We start from the raw sequence: 14,811 nt of genomic DNA on the forward strand, positions 1-14,811 counted from the left end.
GCACTTTCTCACGTCGCGCGAGTGTGCACAACTCCTGTCACATTCGCTTTTTTTATTTGTGCGCGCATACATACACAACTCCCGGCCGGGTTGCGCGGCCAATGCTTGTTTGTATCATGATGCATGTGCTTTTCACTGTGAAGAGTTATGGAGCTTCAAAGTCTTCTTAACATCATAGCCATGGTAACCATGAATGTTGATTGCTGAAATGTTTGTTGGCCTGAATCGTGAACAAATTTCTTTATTCAGTGAGATGATTTATTTATGTGGCTCCTTGAGAAATCTTCAAACATAGCGGCATTAAATGTTGGAAAAAGTCACTCGCGGCCAATGCTTGTTCAAAATTGCATTTGTGCCTGAATGCAGAATTAGACATTTCTGCAATGCATTTCCATTTAGTAAAATCCCTTTCAGAGGCCCGGTCGTCTTCTAAATGTAAACTCTCTGATTAAATTAAGTGCATTAAAACAAAAAAATTAACATTCATCTAAAGTTCATCATGCCTCGGCCAATCAGAATGGAGGTTTACATATCGAAGAAGCCCATTGTACCCTCAGCGGCCGAGTCAGTTTTGGTCTGCGAGTAGCCATACAAGCAATCACACTTCACAACCCAAAGCGCAGACCCAAATATGTGCACTGCAATTCTCTTTCCCCGAAAGGATTACTGGAGTCATATATTCCAAGGATTAATAAATGTGTAAAGACTTGAACACTTTCATTTTCGTCCATTATTTCGATATTGCACACTCAACAAGGCAGTTTCTTCACAGCCAGATTTTATTTGACAGGCACGGGCTACTGCATGAAGCAAAATAAATACTCGACAATATTAAACAACTGCAATTACAATTCTCTTCATGCTGAAAATAAATTAACACTGAACAGTGAACTAGAGGCCAACATTAAGCTAAATGAGGGGCGGCATTAATCCAGTTTTATAAAGTCACTGATGCACTTTGAAGACAATGAAATACGTCATTATTTCTTCACTCTGCAGTTTATAAACGCTTCTACAATGTGGGGCACACAATCCAAATAGCAATAGAGCAGGAACTACGCTTAGCAAGTCAGCCGTTTTAGATATCCAAGTGTCTTTTAAATCACCTCTTGCTAACTCCAGCATAAACATTTAGTTTAGTTTTAATAGAGGGATGAGCAATAGCACATGATTTTTTTCACAGGATTTTGAGAGAGAAAAAAAAAAAATCACAAAAATTACGTGACATTACCCAAATGGTGTCAAACGTGGTTGCAGGCCTTTTTACATTAAGCTTTTTTTATGTGAGGGTATATTTTTACATACAAAAAGGCAAACGAGATATAAGTGACAGGAGACTGGTTCGAGCTGAAAATGTCTCGGAACTAAAAAATAGTAAAACACCCATAACATCCAACACCCACAAAACGACTCACAGTCTGTCCATGATGTGAACACAAACTCAAAGACATGGCCAACAAACATTGGCAGTGCCAATAGTTCTGACCGTAAAAGAATGTTGTAGGGCGTGGCCGAGACAGCGATGTGAGCGGACGCGTCTCGTGCGAGCTCCGTCGCCCCGCTGTTGCATAAGCTTGATTTTGCGAAGTCCGGGGGGCTCTTTCTCCTGGGGTCCCCCCCAGCTCTGTGAGCCCTGTCAGCGCTGCGCCCCGGAACGAGTCCTGGCCGTGGGGGATCCCGCTGACGGCGCCCGGAGCCCCAGAGCCTCCGCGATCGGCCGCCGGCCGCCATCTTCCTGCAGGCGCCTGGCTCAGCTCCCCTTGAGCGGGGCCGATCACCGCCGTCGGCGAAGCACCGGAGGCTGCCTGCGCCCCGACTGAGGCGGATTCCACCCCTTGGCGGCATCGGACGGCTACCTGGGCGGCCCTGTTGCGGCTGCTGGTGCCGGGCCGCCCCTGCCGGTGGGCATTGAAGCTGCCCGGGCGCCGCTATCAGGAGAGGCCCCGGCTTTGGCGGGAATGGAGGGCCGAGCCTGGAGAAGTCGCTAGAGGACCTCACCCAGCGAGACCCGGCTCCTGATCTCTTGCCCGCCGCGGGACGATTCCGGTAAGCAGCACTTCCCAGTATTGCCCAACTTCTGCCAGTCATCGGCGGTGTCCTACGGTCGGGGAGGCCCCACTGCGGAGCTGACCGCCATCTTGTCCCCCTTGCCGGCCGCCTGAGGAGGCACACCCGGACGAGGTGGAGGGACGCCCCACCTGCTTGCACGGCCCCCTGCACACAAGCCCTGCTGACCGCTGCCGGACATTGCCGGACATTGCTCTGCTCATAGTTGTGACTTCCATTGCTGGGCACACGTCGGAGAGTTGACAGCGCTGACTACCACTGCACTCTGCGCTGTTGGACACCACTGAGACAGCCCTGCCCCCTCCTCGCGGGGACCTCTGCCATTTTCCTGCCATCTCATCTGCCCAGCGGTTTGGCGCCTCCGACCTGGGCCCGGAGTCGCTGAGCTGAGGGGACTCTAGAGAGACACCGGAGTTGCCCTGAACCAGGCCTCCGCAGCTGGCCTCCCCTGTGCTGCTCGTCGCCGCGCGGACTACGTGGGCTTCTACTGGTCTCTCTGCCAGCGCGGACCGGGGGCCGCTCGCAACAGACCACCCTTCCTCCCTTTGCTGTGCACCCGGAGTGGACTATGACTCGTGGCAAGGGGGGCACGAGGGACCCGCCAGCGGCAACAACCAAGGGCACCTCAGTGGCCACCATGTGGAGCAAAACGGGCGCGTCGCCTTCCTCCGGGGGCCCATCCTCGTCGGGGGGGCAGTCCCAGCCCCCTACTGACTCCCCCCCGGTAACACAGGCCTTCATGTCCTCCTTCATGTCGGACTTAAAAGCCGAAATTTGATCCCTCAGGTCGGAGGTCCACACGTGCGTCAAGGAGCTTCGTAAGGAGGTCACCGACCTGGGCGATCGGGTTGATGGCCTCGAAAAAACGGTCGATACCCGCACCGAAGACCTGGAACAGCTATGGCAGCGGGTGGCGACCCTCGAGGAGCAACACATTCAGCTCCAGATCAAGCAGGAGGACCTGGAAAATAGGGGACGCCGGAATAACCTCCGAATACGGGGAGTGCCACTCGGAGAAGAGGGGACTGACGCCATGGCCTATGTGGCCCAACTCCTACATGAGGTGTGGGGCAAGGACGACGATTCCCCGCCGCGCCTGGATCGGGCCCATCGAGTCTTTGGGGCGGGTGGCAAGGCGGGCCTCCTGCCTGATATCGTTACCAGGCTGCACTATTTCACGGAGAAGGAGGCCATTTTGAAGGCGGCGAGGGACAACCCGGACCTGCACTACGGGGGACACAAGATCCAGATCTTCCAAGACCTGGCACCTAACACACTCCACAGGAGGAAGGTCTTCCGCCCGGTCACCGAGAGACTCCGGGCCCTCAACATCTCCTACCAGTGGGGGCACCCCTTTGCCCTCATCTTCCGGTGGGAGGACAAACGCAGGGCCCTCCGGTCCTACCGTGAGGCGGCCCAACTGATTGGCCTGCCGGACTCCCCGGACCACAGCCCATCCCGCTCTCATCGCCCGGAGAGGGCCCCTCCTCGCCCGGACTGGTCCACGGTGCGCAGACATCGTCGCACCCCCCCGGTGGATAGCTGCTCCGCATCCCAGGCTAAGCATGACATTATTGCGCACATACGCTCCCTAGAGGGTGACCGCGAGGAGCAGGCCTCCCAGCTCCTCGCCTCTGGCACTGAAGGAGAGGATCGTCCCCCGACTCCAGACGGACCTTGATTAGGAACAATGTGACTTATGCTGCTCTGAGCCTGCACTCGATCTCTGGGCCTTTGGGCCCGCTTTGTCACGCTACGGAGACCTTGCCCTGTTGTTTATGGTGCTGGGGGCCTTGGCTACTCTTGTGAACCGCCCTCGCTCCCCCCCCATGGGGGTCTGAGGGAGCGGCCTGTGGCTTCCGTCCTCTCCGGACCCTGGTCCCCACCATCGAGCCCTGCCGCCCCCCTGGCCAGGACTTCAGTGCCTTCCTGCTCTTGCTGCCCCCGGACTTCCCCAAGACAGCAGGGTGGATGGGCAGCTGGACGGCCAGTATTCTCCCTCACGGACCTCCACACCCTCTCTTTGTCTCGTAGGAAGTGACATTCCTGTGTTCATCCGAACCCTCGGGTAGAGGATGCCCGGTACCTGGGACATTGTGCTGTGGCCCTGTTGGCCTGTTATGGTTATGTTCTTTCTCTGCACTCATTATTTTCCTACTCTTTCTCTTTTTCCTACTTTTCTCTCACGCTGCCCTTTCCTCTGGTTCTCTCTCCGCGCATGCATTGTGGGGGCGGGATGGGGACCGTGGGTGCTAGCGCGATGGGGGCGGGGGGGGAAGCGGACGCTGCCCTGTCTGTGGGGTGTGGTGTTCCATGGGTGAATGCGCGGCCCCGACCCCCTTAGCGCGATGACGGCAAACCTTCCCGCGCCCCTGAAGGTCCTCTCCCTCAATGTTAAAGGGCTCAACTCCCCCAATAAGCGGAATCAGGTATGGCGCTATCTTTTACAGCATTCCCCTAACATCATCCTCCTCCAGGAGACGCACCTTCTGAAGGGGGACACCAGGCGCATGGCGCACCCTCGATACCCCACGCAATTCTGGGCATCCACTGATTCTAAGACGGCGGGGTGGCAATCCTCTGCAGGGCTGGCTTTAGGCGGGGACCCACGAAACCTTACAAGAGTGTTGACGGGCGTTTCCTTCGGGCCACGGTGCAGTTGGGGAGCGCGCAGTTCACCCTGGGCTGTGTCTATGCGCCCAACCAGTCGCAGGATAAATACCTCCAAGCGCTTCTGCGGGACCAGTTTCAATCGGGCGACCCCAACATGATCCTGGGTGGGGACTTCAACCTAGTGTGGGACTCAGAACTGGACCGGGCGGGGGCCTCTTTTAATGGCACGGGAGCAATGTCCTCTGCCCTTAGAGCGCAGATCACAGACCTGGGACTTGTGGATGTGTGGCGTTACCACAACCCGGGAACCCGGGACTACTCCTTCTACTCACACTCCCACAGGACTTACTCCCGTATAGATTATCTCTTTACTTCCCTTGAACTGACCCGAGAGTCTCTGACGGCCTCTATCTCCGACATTTCCATCTCGGATCATGCGCATGTGGACCTTCTGCTGCAGGACCCGCTGGCTCGTGTTCCTCGGGAGCGGAGATGGGTCCTTCCACCGAGCATCCTTCGGGATCCGGAGGATGTCTCCAGCATTCGTGACGCCATAGACTCGTACTTCGCCATTAACGATACCCCAGATTTGCCCTTCCAGACGGTCTGGGACGCCTTCAAGGCCACCATTAGAGGCCACATTACCTCCCTGGCGGAGGCGCAGAGACGTGAGGCGTCTAAACTAGAAACTGACCTAGCCAGCGAGATCAAACAGGCGGAAACTCGGGACAGGGATTGCCCCTCGCAGGCATCTAAGAGAACGCTCGCCAACCTTAGGGGGCAACTCCGCACACTGCGCACTAACAAGGCGGAGCACTCCCTGCTGGCGCTCAAGCAACGCTATTATGAGGGTGGCGATAAGGTAGGACGCCTTCTTGCTGGCAGACTGCGGGCTCGTGCAGCCAGAGCTCACATTGCCAATATCAAACGTCAAGACGGCACCTGCGCCACCACTGAAAAAGCTAAGCAGGAGGCCTTTGTTGCTTACTACTCCTCCCTGTATGCAGAGGACCCTACCTCGGCTGAGGAGCGGGAGGCCGTTCTTGCGGAGTACGAGGGGTCTTCGCTGACTCCGGCATGCGCGGCTGCACTGGAAGAACCCCTGCAAGAGGAGGAAATCTCGGCGGCCGTCAGGGACCTCCCTCCTGGAAAAACCCCGGGACCGGATGGTCTGCCTCTGACCTTCTACCACGTCTTCCTGACCCAGCTCCGCCCGTACTTACTGCGGTTGTATAGCTCTTTCTCCGACACCATTGGTCCGTCCTCTGACATGGGTTCGGCGGAGATCGCGCTGATCCCTAAGCCTGGGAAGGACCCCGACCTGTGTGCCTCCTATCGCCCCATCGCCCTCCTAAATACCGACCTGAAGATCTACACCAAACTCCTGGCCAAACGATTAGACCCTTACATGCCGGGGTTGATAAACCCGGATCAGGTGGGGTTTATTCGGGATCGACAGGGGGCTGATAACGTGCGCCGGTTGGCGCACCTAGTGGGGAAGGTGCGACATTGGGACATCCCGGCTTGCCTCCTCTCGCTCGACGCGGAGAAGGCCTTTGACCGGGTCGACTGGGCCTTCTTGAGAGCGGTCCTCCAGAAACTTGGCTTCGGTCCCAACATGATCGCCAGGTTCATGGCCCCCTATCTGGGGCCGTAGGCCAGAATCCGGGTCAACGGCCAGCTGACACCACCGCTATCGATTCACAGGGGCACGAGGCAGGGGTGTCCGCTCTCGCCGCTCCTGTTCGCCCTCGCGGTGGAGCCGCTTGCGACACTGATAAGGCGCACCCCCAACATCCACGGAATACCCCACGGGGGCCGCGACAACAAGGTGGCTCTCTTCGCAGACGACCTGATCCTCACTCTTACGCGCCCCAGCGAATCCCTCCCTGCGGTGCTCGACGCGCTCTGCCTATATGAACAAGCGTCCGGACTTAAAATCAACCACACCAAATCCTGGGCGCTAAACCTCACCATCCCTGAAGAGGAGGTCCACTCTCTGAAAGGGACTACGCCCTACCGTTGGGCGGAGAGCCACATTAGGTACCTGGGTCTCGACCTGACGCCCCATCTGGACTCCTGGTCCGCGAGGAACTGGGCGGCTTGCCGCAAAGAAGTCCTGGCGGACCTGCGAAAATGGAAGCCCTTGATGATTTCATGGCTAGGGCGGCTCAACGCGGTCAAGATGTCGATTCTCCCTCGCATCCTCTATGTCTTTCAATGTCTGCCCACCCCAATCCCTCTCCACTGCATAAAGAGAGTCTCCAGCGTGACCTCACGTCATTCATCTGGGGTGGTAAACGTCCCCGGTTCTCACAGAAGGTCCTTATGGAACCGAGGGATAGGGGCGGCCTTGCCTGCCCGAACCTTCTCCACTACTACTGGGCGGCACATCTCCGGTTTGTCATTGAATGGGGCGTGCGCGAAAGTGATAAGCACTGGCTCCATATGGACCGGGTGGTCACGGGGCGCACTATCTGGGATCTGCCTTGGCTGCCGCGAGTGGCGCGCTCCAGAAGTGCGTACATGGCGGTCCCGACGAAAACGGTCCTGGACATCTGGGACAGGGTGGCGGTGCGCAAAGGCCTTACCACGTTCCCATCTCCGCACACCCCCATCGCTGGTAACCCGCAGTTCCCTCCCGCAGCCCGGACCCGCGCATTCGAAAGCTGGACGCAAGGGGACTGCAGGGTCATAGGGGACCTCTTCGATGGAGGTTCGCCCAAATCTTGGCCTGATTGCAAAGAGGAGTTCGGTCTGCCCTCGACTGCCGGCCTGCAGTACGCCCAGCTGCGCCACTGGACTATGGGAGACGACATGTATCGGGCGGCCACCAGGGCCTCCACGCCCTTCGAGAAGCTGGCACGCTCTCTGGGGGGGCTGAAGAGGCTCATCTCCCAGATATACAACATACTGCAACATCCCACCTCACCACCTGCCCACCCCTACCAGGGGCAATGGCAGTCGGCGGCGGGTGCCGACATAGAGCCATCCCAGTGGGCCAGGCTGTGGAACGATATCCCCAAAATCTACCGTAGCATCCCACAGAGGGAAAACGCCTACAAGATGCTCACGCAATGGTACTACACTCCCTTGAGACTTAGCAAAATGTTCCCCACCGCCTCGCCGCTGTGTTGGAGGTGTGGTACTGCGACTGGTGACTTCGTGCATATCTGGTGGACGTGCCCTGTCCTAGCTGTCTTCTGGAAGGAGGTGCTCAGTCACATTAAGAAGGTGTTGGGTTTTCCCCTGCCTGAAGAGGTCTGCACGCTTCTGCTGGGCATTCGACCCCCTGCGCTTAGGGCCCTCACGCGCAGCGACTGGATCCTTACGCTCCAAATGCTAGGCGCTGCCAAGCAACTCATCGCTTTATACTGGAAACGGGCTGAAGCGCCGCCGATAGCCTCCTGGTTTGTGCGTCTTTGGCAGGTCCTGGCTATGGAAATGCTTACGCCGCGGATCCAAATGAGGGGCGCGCGCTTCAAAGCAGTGTGGGAACCCCTTGTGCGCCACCTGTGCTCTGTCAGCTATGCGCGTCACATGCCCCCTAGGCTCCGTGCGCTGCACCTATTTGAGGATGCCCTTGTCCCTGCTGACCCGAGCAGACTATGCCCCTGACTGTTCTCCCCAATGCAGGCACTGCTACGACCCGCAAGCCCGCCTGGCTTTGCCCTCCCGCCAACAGCTGCGATATTATTGCTACCTTCCCCTGGCTCCCTCCCCCTCACCTCTGCTTAGCCCTCACATGATTTCTTCTTCTTTCCTACTTGCCACTCTGGCCTTCGCCCCCTTCTGGGGCAGTTTATGCCCCGTTGGGCCTTTTTGAAATGTGACACTGCAGTTATCGACTTTCACTGCGCCTCCCCCGCACGGCGATACAGCAGCCGCGGGTGGCCACTCCTGCAATCGCTATCCATAAGCCACGCAGCCGGCCCCCCGGAGGGGTTGTAGGCAGGGCGCTGTGTTAATGCTCAGCTTTTCCCCACCGGGTGGTATGCATTTATGAGTTCTTCTATGCGCGGCCGGCCTCAACATGGGGTTGTAGGCTTATCGCTGTGTTCACAATAAAAACAGATTTGAACAAAAAAGAATGTTGTATGCCAATGTGAAGCATTACAAGTAAATGGAATGATATTTATGATGATGCAAAGAAATGTAGAATGATACTGGTGTACGCCAAAAGGTCGATTAGAGTTGCGCCGTCAAGCCAGACCTAAAAATTCCACGTAAGTTAATGATTGTTCTCCTTTCATCTGTGCTGCTGCCAGAGAAAAACGACAATTTAATGGTTATCTAATACTCTTTAATAGCTTGCCAATGTCAAGTGTATGCCCTTAAAAGTTAAAACTTAGGAAGCTGGATAAATAAACAAAATAATCCCAGCTATATGGAGAGAAAGCATTTTTTTGAGGAAACACACAATTTTTGCAGAATAAAAACATGCATTTCTAGCTCCCAACTTGTGGGTGGAGGTAAATCCACTCTTTAGTGAAGCTCACAATTGTCTGCCACCATCTAGACTCTCATGCCAGACCATAAAAATTGAACACCAAACATTCTGACACAAAGAAAAGCCAGTCCACGATAAAGACAAGTAACAAAGAGTCCTCGGATAACAAAGAAAGCCACATGCATAACCCCAAGATAAGGTAGACCCTAAAACCTTGGGACAGCAAACAAAAAGTGTACTGCACATAGAACACGAAAAGAAAACCAGTTACAACAATTTGCTAATGCAATAAAAAAAAAGAGCACCACAAAAGTGAGTAATGACCCAATTTTCCTAAGACAATATCTCATCTACAGCACAACCCAATACCACATAATATACTCTATATGCATAAGTAAACATCAGGCACAAAACAAATGTGCTAAACTTCCCAGCATACTAAATGCTTCAGGATTAGCAAGCTCACAAAAGTAAACAACTCTTATTTCATAGGTCTCGCCTTTGGGACCTTATAAGTGTTTAGCCATGCAACGGTTGATGTTGTTGCACCAAGGATATTGTGCGGCATAACTAAATAGTTATAAGGTCCCAAAAGCGAGACCTATTGGCTATGCCAATGCTGGTTTCTATTGGCAACCTTTTTTTATATTCCTTTTCATGAAATGCATTTTCACACTACAGCAGTAAATGTAAAATACAAAAAAGAAAAAAAACTAAGCTTTTAACCAGTTTCCGAAAGTATACAAATGGTCTTTAAAGACCTGTGAAAAACTCGGCTGTGCTGGAGTTTTAATAAGACTCCAGACACTGCCCAGCCGAGCCCCCAGCAGCACACCCACTGACCTCTGGCCCCAAGGCACTCTGAGGGCTTCGGAGTAAATGAAGACAGCCTGGAAATGCAGCAAATAAACATTGCTGCACTTCCAGGCGTCTTCATTTACATGTGCTTGCAGAGGCCTTTGCGCCCCCCTGGGAACCCATCCACGCCCCACCAGGGGGTGCGCCCCACAGTTTGAAGAACTGTGCTCTAGGTCCTCTGTTGTTGACTATTCAGAAACCTTTCCCTCAGGTTTCTGCAGCGACCTTGGCACGTTGAATCTGCTGGGCATGTCGGAAGCTAGTATTGATGTCTCCAGGTACGGTGCTCACTCAGGTAGGCGAGCCATGGCCTCCAAAGCATTTGCACTGGGATCTAGGCTAGAAGATATTCTTTGTGCTGCTGGTTGGTCATCTGATTTTTTTAAGATATTTTAATATAAACCTATTGTGCATGTTTCTTCTGTTGTGGTTGGTCAGCTTTGAACCAGCAGAATCAGAGCCTTCGGCCCTACCATTGAATAGAAAAGTTTCTAGCATTTGCAACAAGAATTTTAAATTCTATTTAAGACACGGAGACGAGGATTATCCCACCCGTTGGGACAAGTAAGCTGTATGGTATCATTGCTTTAAAGGGCCAGTTATGTACAGACTGTTAATGTTTTCCCGCCTTTATGATTCAGTGAGGGTTGAGATTGGATTAATTTCTTACTTTGGTTTTCAGGCTCCGAATCCAGGCAAAACTGAAGCAGCTGAGGGTTGCTGTTCTCTGTGTACTGTTTTCAAGGGTCTGTTTGGAGTACTGGAGAACTCCTCTTCACATTGGAAGTCAATGTTATGGACTTTGGTGACTCTCCGTTGAATGTCAGTTTGAGCTGTTCTTTCATTCCTTTTAAGGGCAAGGTTCTCTTGTTTGTTGGACTGCGTTTTTTCAGAAAGAAAGAGGTAGAAAAGATGATTCCTCTCTATTTTGTATGTTATGCCTAGACACTACTGGTGGGTTGATGAAAAGGCATGGTTATGGGATATGTAGTAAGTTTTACTGTTTTTTCGTTGGCTGCTGTGTTTTGAGTAGTAAAGAAATCTTGCCTCCGTGTCCTTAATAGAATCTAAAATTCTTGCAGCAAATGCTAGAAAACAAACGTTCTATTCACAGAGGTGTGCAGACGAAGGAGAGTTTCCTCCCCTCTGCCTGCAGTGCGCATTGCGGTCAGCAGCTAACCTAGAAATAGACAGACAAATGAGATCAAGCAGCCGTGATGATTGAATTGAACAGACTCCCAGGCCATCATTCCTTGCTTAAATTGGCTCCTTTGTCTTCCCCATGATACACTTTCAACCAACACCATGTTCCAAGTAGAGGTTGTAGTTGCCAGTTCTACCACAGTTCCAAAGAGGAACTAATATGTATTGCGGGTTTTAATGTAATACTGTGGCTAAAAGAAAGAGAGGTAAGCGTACCAGAGCAGTACCATTTCCACTGGCCACAGCATATTAGACGTCTGAGAAAAAGGAGTTTAGGCAAGGTAACTATTAGGGAACAACAATTCTTTCTAGTCCATGGTTAGGTCGGTAAGTGAAATGAAAACAGTGATTCAGCAGTGCACAAAGGTTGAAATGAGTACACTGATGACTTGGAACAGGTCCTGTGTGACGAGGGCTTGTTACCTGGACACGCTGCAGTTATTAATTAAATGGAAAGGCTGTTGAAATATTAGGTTGCTAATTGGAAGATCATCTGCATCTCTAGTGAGTACATTGAGGTTTAGGGATTGTTAGATCATATGGGGCTCTAGCCTCAACACAATGCCAATAGATAGAATTGGGAATGTTTTTGAAAGGAGGAGGTTGGAAAGCTATGCACTCATTTTAAAAAAAGCTACTAGCACAGGTTCTTGGTGTATATCCTGCACCTATCTTCCTTTTGTCTGAAGGGGTGAAGTGGCCTGGGAGTTGAGAGGGGTTATGAGTATGCTGGTGACAATGTTCAAAACTTTATGTAGGAACACGGATATTGATTTAGTGGTATCCAGCTAAAGATGGCATTGGGATGAAGGAAACCAGAAATGTGCAGCAACGGTTAAAGCCCCGGGGAAAGAAATGTAAGCACCGATTTTTTTCATTGAAAATGGAGACAGGAACAAAATGATTTCAATCATAGAGTAGATGAACGGTTGGTCGAAGGCATGCAGTACAGGAAGGCAAGCTATAGTCCCCAATTTTGGCTTAGCAAGTTTGAGAGGCAGTAAGGAGATACATATTGGTTTTACTGTCAAGATCGCGTAAGAGAAGCCAAGCTTGGTGGTACTAGAATACACTTAGGAACCAATGAAAAAGCCTCAGAGCATGGCCACTGGCAGTGTGTACTTCGAGTGAGTTGAGCATCAGGTCATAAAGTAGGATAGTTCATCAATGTATGAACAGATAGAAGAGAGTAGCCCCTGTGATAATCAAGCCACTCATACTTTTCTGGAGCTGTCATGTGAAGTGCTCTTCTATATAAGTAGTATAAGACAGCCAAATTCTACAGTTGATCAGCGTGTTCTACAAACTCAGTATGCACGGGAAGAAAATGGAGGCATCAGGCATAGAAAACGCAGTCCGACTGTAAAGGTCGCCGTTCACACATTGTCACATGCATAGACTGAATGTATTAACGAAATACAGGGACAAATATCCCAATGGTGGATTTCCTAACAACACACCAGCAACATTAGCTCAGACAGTCTCCTACCTATCACTCCATGTGACACCTGCCTAAACATGTTCACACATTGAACAACCTGACAGCATACACTGCTTCAACTACCAGGAAGTTAATATCTACAGTGCAGGCATGTCATTCACAGGGCAACCAGGCACTATAGAGCCTCCACAGAAGATCAGTAAATGGGCAAACTTCATCGCTGCCTAGCCTCGACCTGAAAGATGTTTTTTATAAGGAAACCTCAACTACATTTATCTCGTTGGGTAACTCATTGGGTGGTTACTGCTGTTGAATTTCTAGAACACATAATTACACAAAAACATCTGAGATGTAACTCACCTAGTGTCACCTCTATAGTACTTAAATCAAATGTCAGACACTGAACATTGCAAAGGTGGAAATGTCATACAGTGTATGCAATTGAAAACGAGATAGCCAGAAGCATTGAAAAATTAAGCACACGCACCCTGCTGGTGATGCACCTACAAATCGGCTCCTGCACCCAGAGAGCTCTCCGGACCAGGGCTGAAAAGTGCATTCTCCCCTCTCTTCGGCTCACTACATGCCGGGACTCAGACTAGAGCCATCGGGGAAGGACTACTAAATTATGAACGACATAGACGAGAGACTGTGAGCAGCAGTGGGCAGAGAAGAAGGACTACTCACTTTGTACTTAAAACAAAAACGGGACGACATAATTCGATTAAAACATCTCGTGAAACAATGGTAAAAGGCCAGTATCTGCCAGTGGTGGTACCTTGAACAAAACAACCGAAAGCCAATATCTCGTCGGGTCTCTGTCTGCCTTGCTATTACGAAGGGTGCCAAGAAACACGGTAGTCTTTTCTGTAAAAAACATTTCAACCAAGGGTTCGATACAGATAACAATCCAAGCACGCTCTATAGGGGGTTTGACGCAAGATTAGGAAGGCACGTAGATTACATTGGGTGCTTCCCTGCATCGCCCACAAAAACAGTAACCTCTTCCAAGATGGCGGCACGGATGGCTCGCACGTCGCAGCTGTGTAAACGGACAGCCCGCATCCAACCCAATTAGCTTATTAATACCCATCAATGAATCACACTAAGACTGACGTTTGACGCGAGAAGCAGGATTAAAATAGGACACGATTTAGTTCCTTACTTCCCCTCAGAGTTCTGCCAGCGACTCTTAAGTTTACCCTCTAACACTAGTTGCAGGGAAAAAACAAGCATTGGCAAAGCCAATAAATCGCTCTTCAGTGTGAGTTTAGCGCTATTGACGTTGTTAATGACACTGTCTTTTACCCATATGTTTTGGGATAGATGTGTGTGGAGTGGAACTATGTGGGTGGGATCGGAGTTGTTGGTTATGGAATTGTGTGGAGTGAATTAAAAATTTGCAAACATTCGTGACAAGAATTTTCAATTCTATTAAGGACTAGGAGGCGAGGATTATGCTTAGTCTCATTTCTTTACTGACACATAGCAGCCAATCACATTACAGTAAAGAAAAAACAGAAATAGGGCAACCATAGAGTACACCCATAGTATATAAACAGTCTCAGAGGTAACCACTTCCTCTTTCTTTGTCCAAAATCCAGTATGAAGAACCAATTAACATCAGAAAAACCAAGGAGAACATCATCCAAAAGGTCCAAAATCCGAATGAGGAGGAACTTCCAAAAGCCACAGGAACAGAAGCAGGCCAACGAGGAGTAGAAACTCGCAGCAGAACTTCCACAAGGGCGGAGCCGGAGGAACCTCACTTGGGATCAGAGCCTGAAAAGAGACACAAAGCCGTAATACACATCCTGTGTAATCATGAGCAAATAAGGGTGGGCAGAGAAAAAATCAAAGCATTCATCACATATCATTAGGAAAGATCTATGAAGTATTGCATAGTAACAATATAATCGATACATGCATAGACAACGGGTGGGATAATCCTCGCCTCCTAGTCCTTAATAGAATTGAAAATTCTTGTCACGAATGTTTGCAAATTTTTAATTCTATGTCAGGACAGGAGGCTCCGATTATGCTTGTTTAAAGCTGATGCACCACTACAGAAGCAACACAATCGATAGGTTTAAAATAAAAAGTCTTAAACACAGAAGCAGATGACCAATCTGCAGCCTTCATTATATCAAACAGAGTAACACCCATGGAATAGGCTTTG

The 14,811-nt window shown here is 51.1% G+C and overlaps 1 protein-coding gene across 1 annotated transcript in view; it reads right to left on the reverse strand.

The window, feature by feature from the left end:
- Positions 1 to 13,260, reverse strand: part of TARS2 (threonyl-tRNA synthetase 2, mitochondrial) — a 195,892-nt gene extending 182,632 nt beyond the window's left edge. The window contains exon 1 of the mRNA XM_086947465.1: positions 13,120 to 13,260. Coding sequence (XP_086803591.1) covers positions 13,120 to 13,191 — 72 coding nt within the window. The 5' untranslated portion in view covers positions 13,192 to 13,260. The remainder of the gene's footprint in view (positions 1 to 13,119) is intronic.
- Positions 13,261 to 14,811: the final 1,551 nt, after the last annotated feature.

The sequence above is a fragment of the Lissotriton vulgaris genome, chromosome 12 (genome assembly GCF_964263255.1).
Source record: "Lissotriton vulgaris chromosome 12, aLisVul1.2, whole genome shotgun sequence".
Classification (NCBI taxonomy): domain Eukaryota; kingdom Metazoa; phylum Chordata; class Amphibia; order Caudata; family Salamandridae; genus Lissotriton; species Lissotriton vulgaris.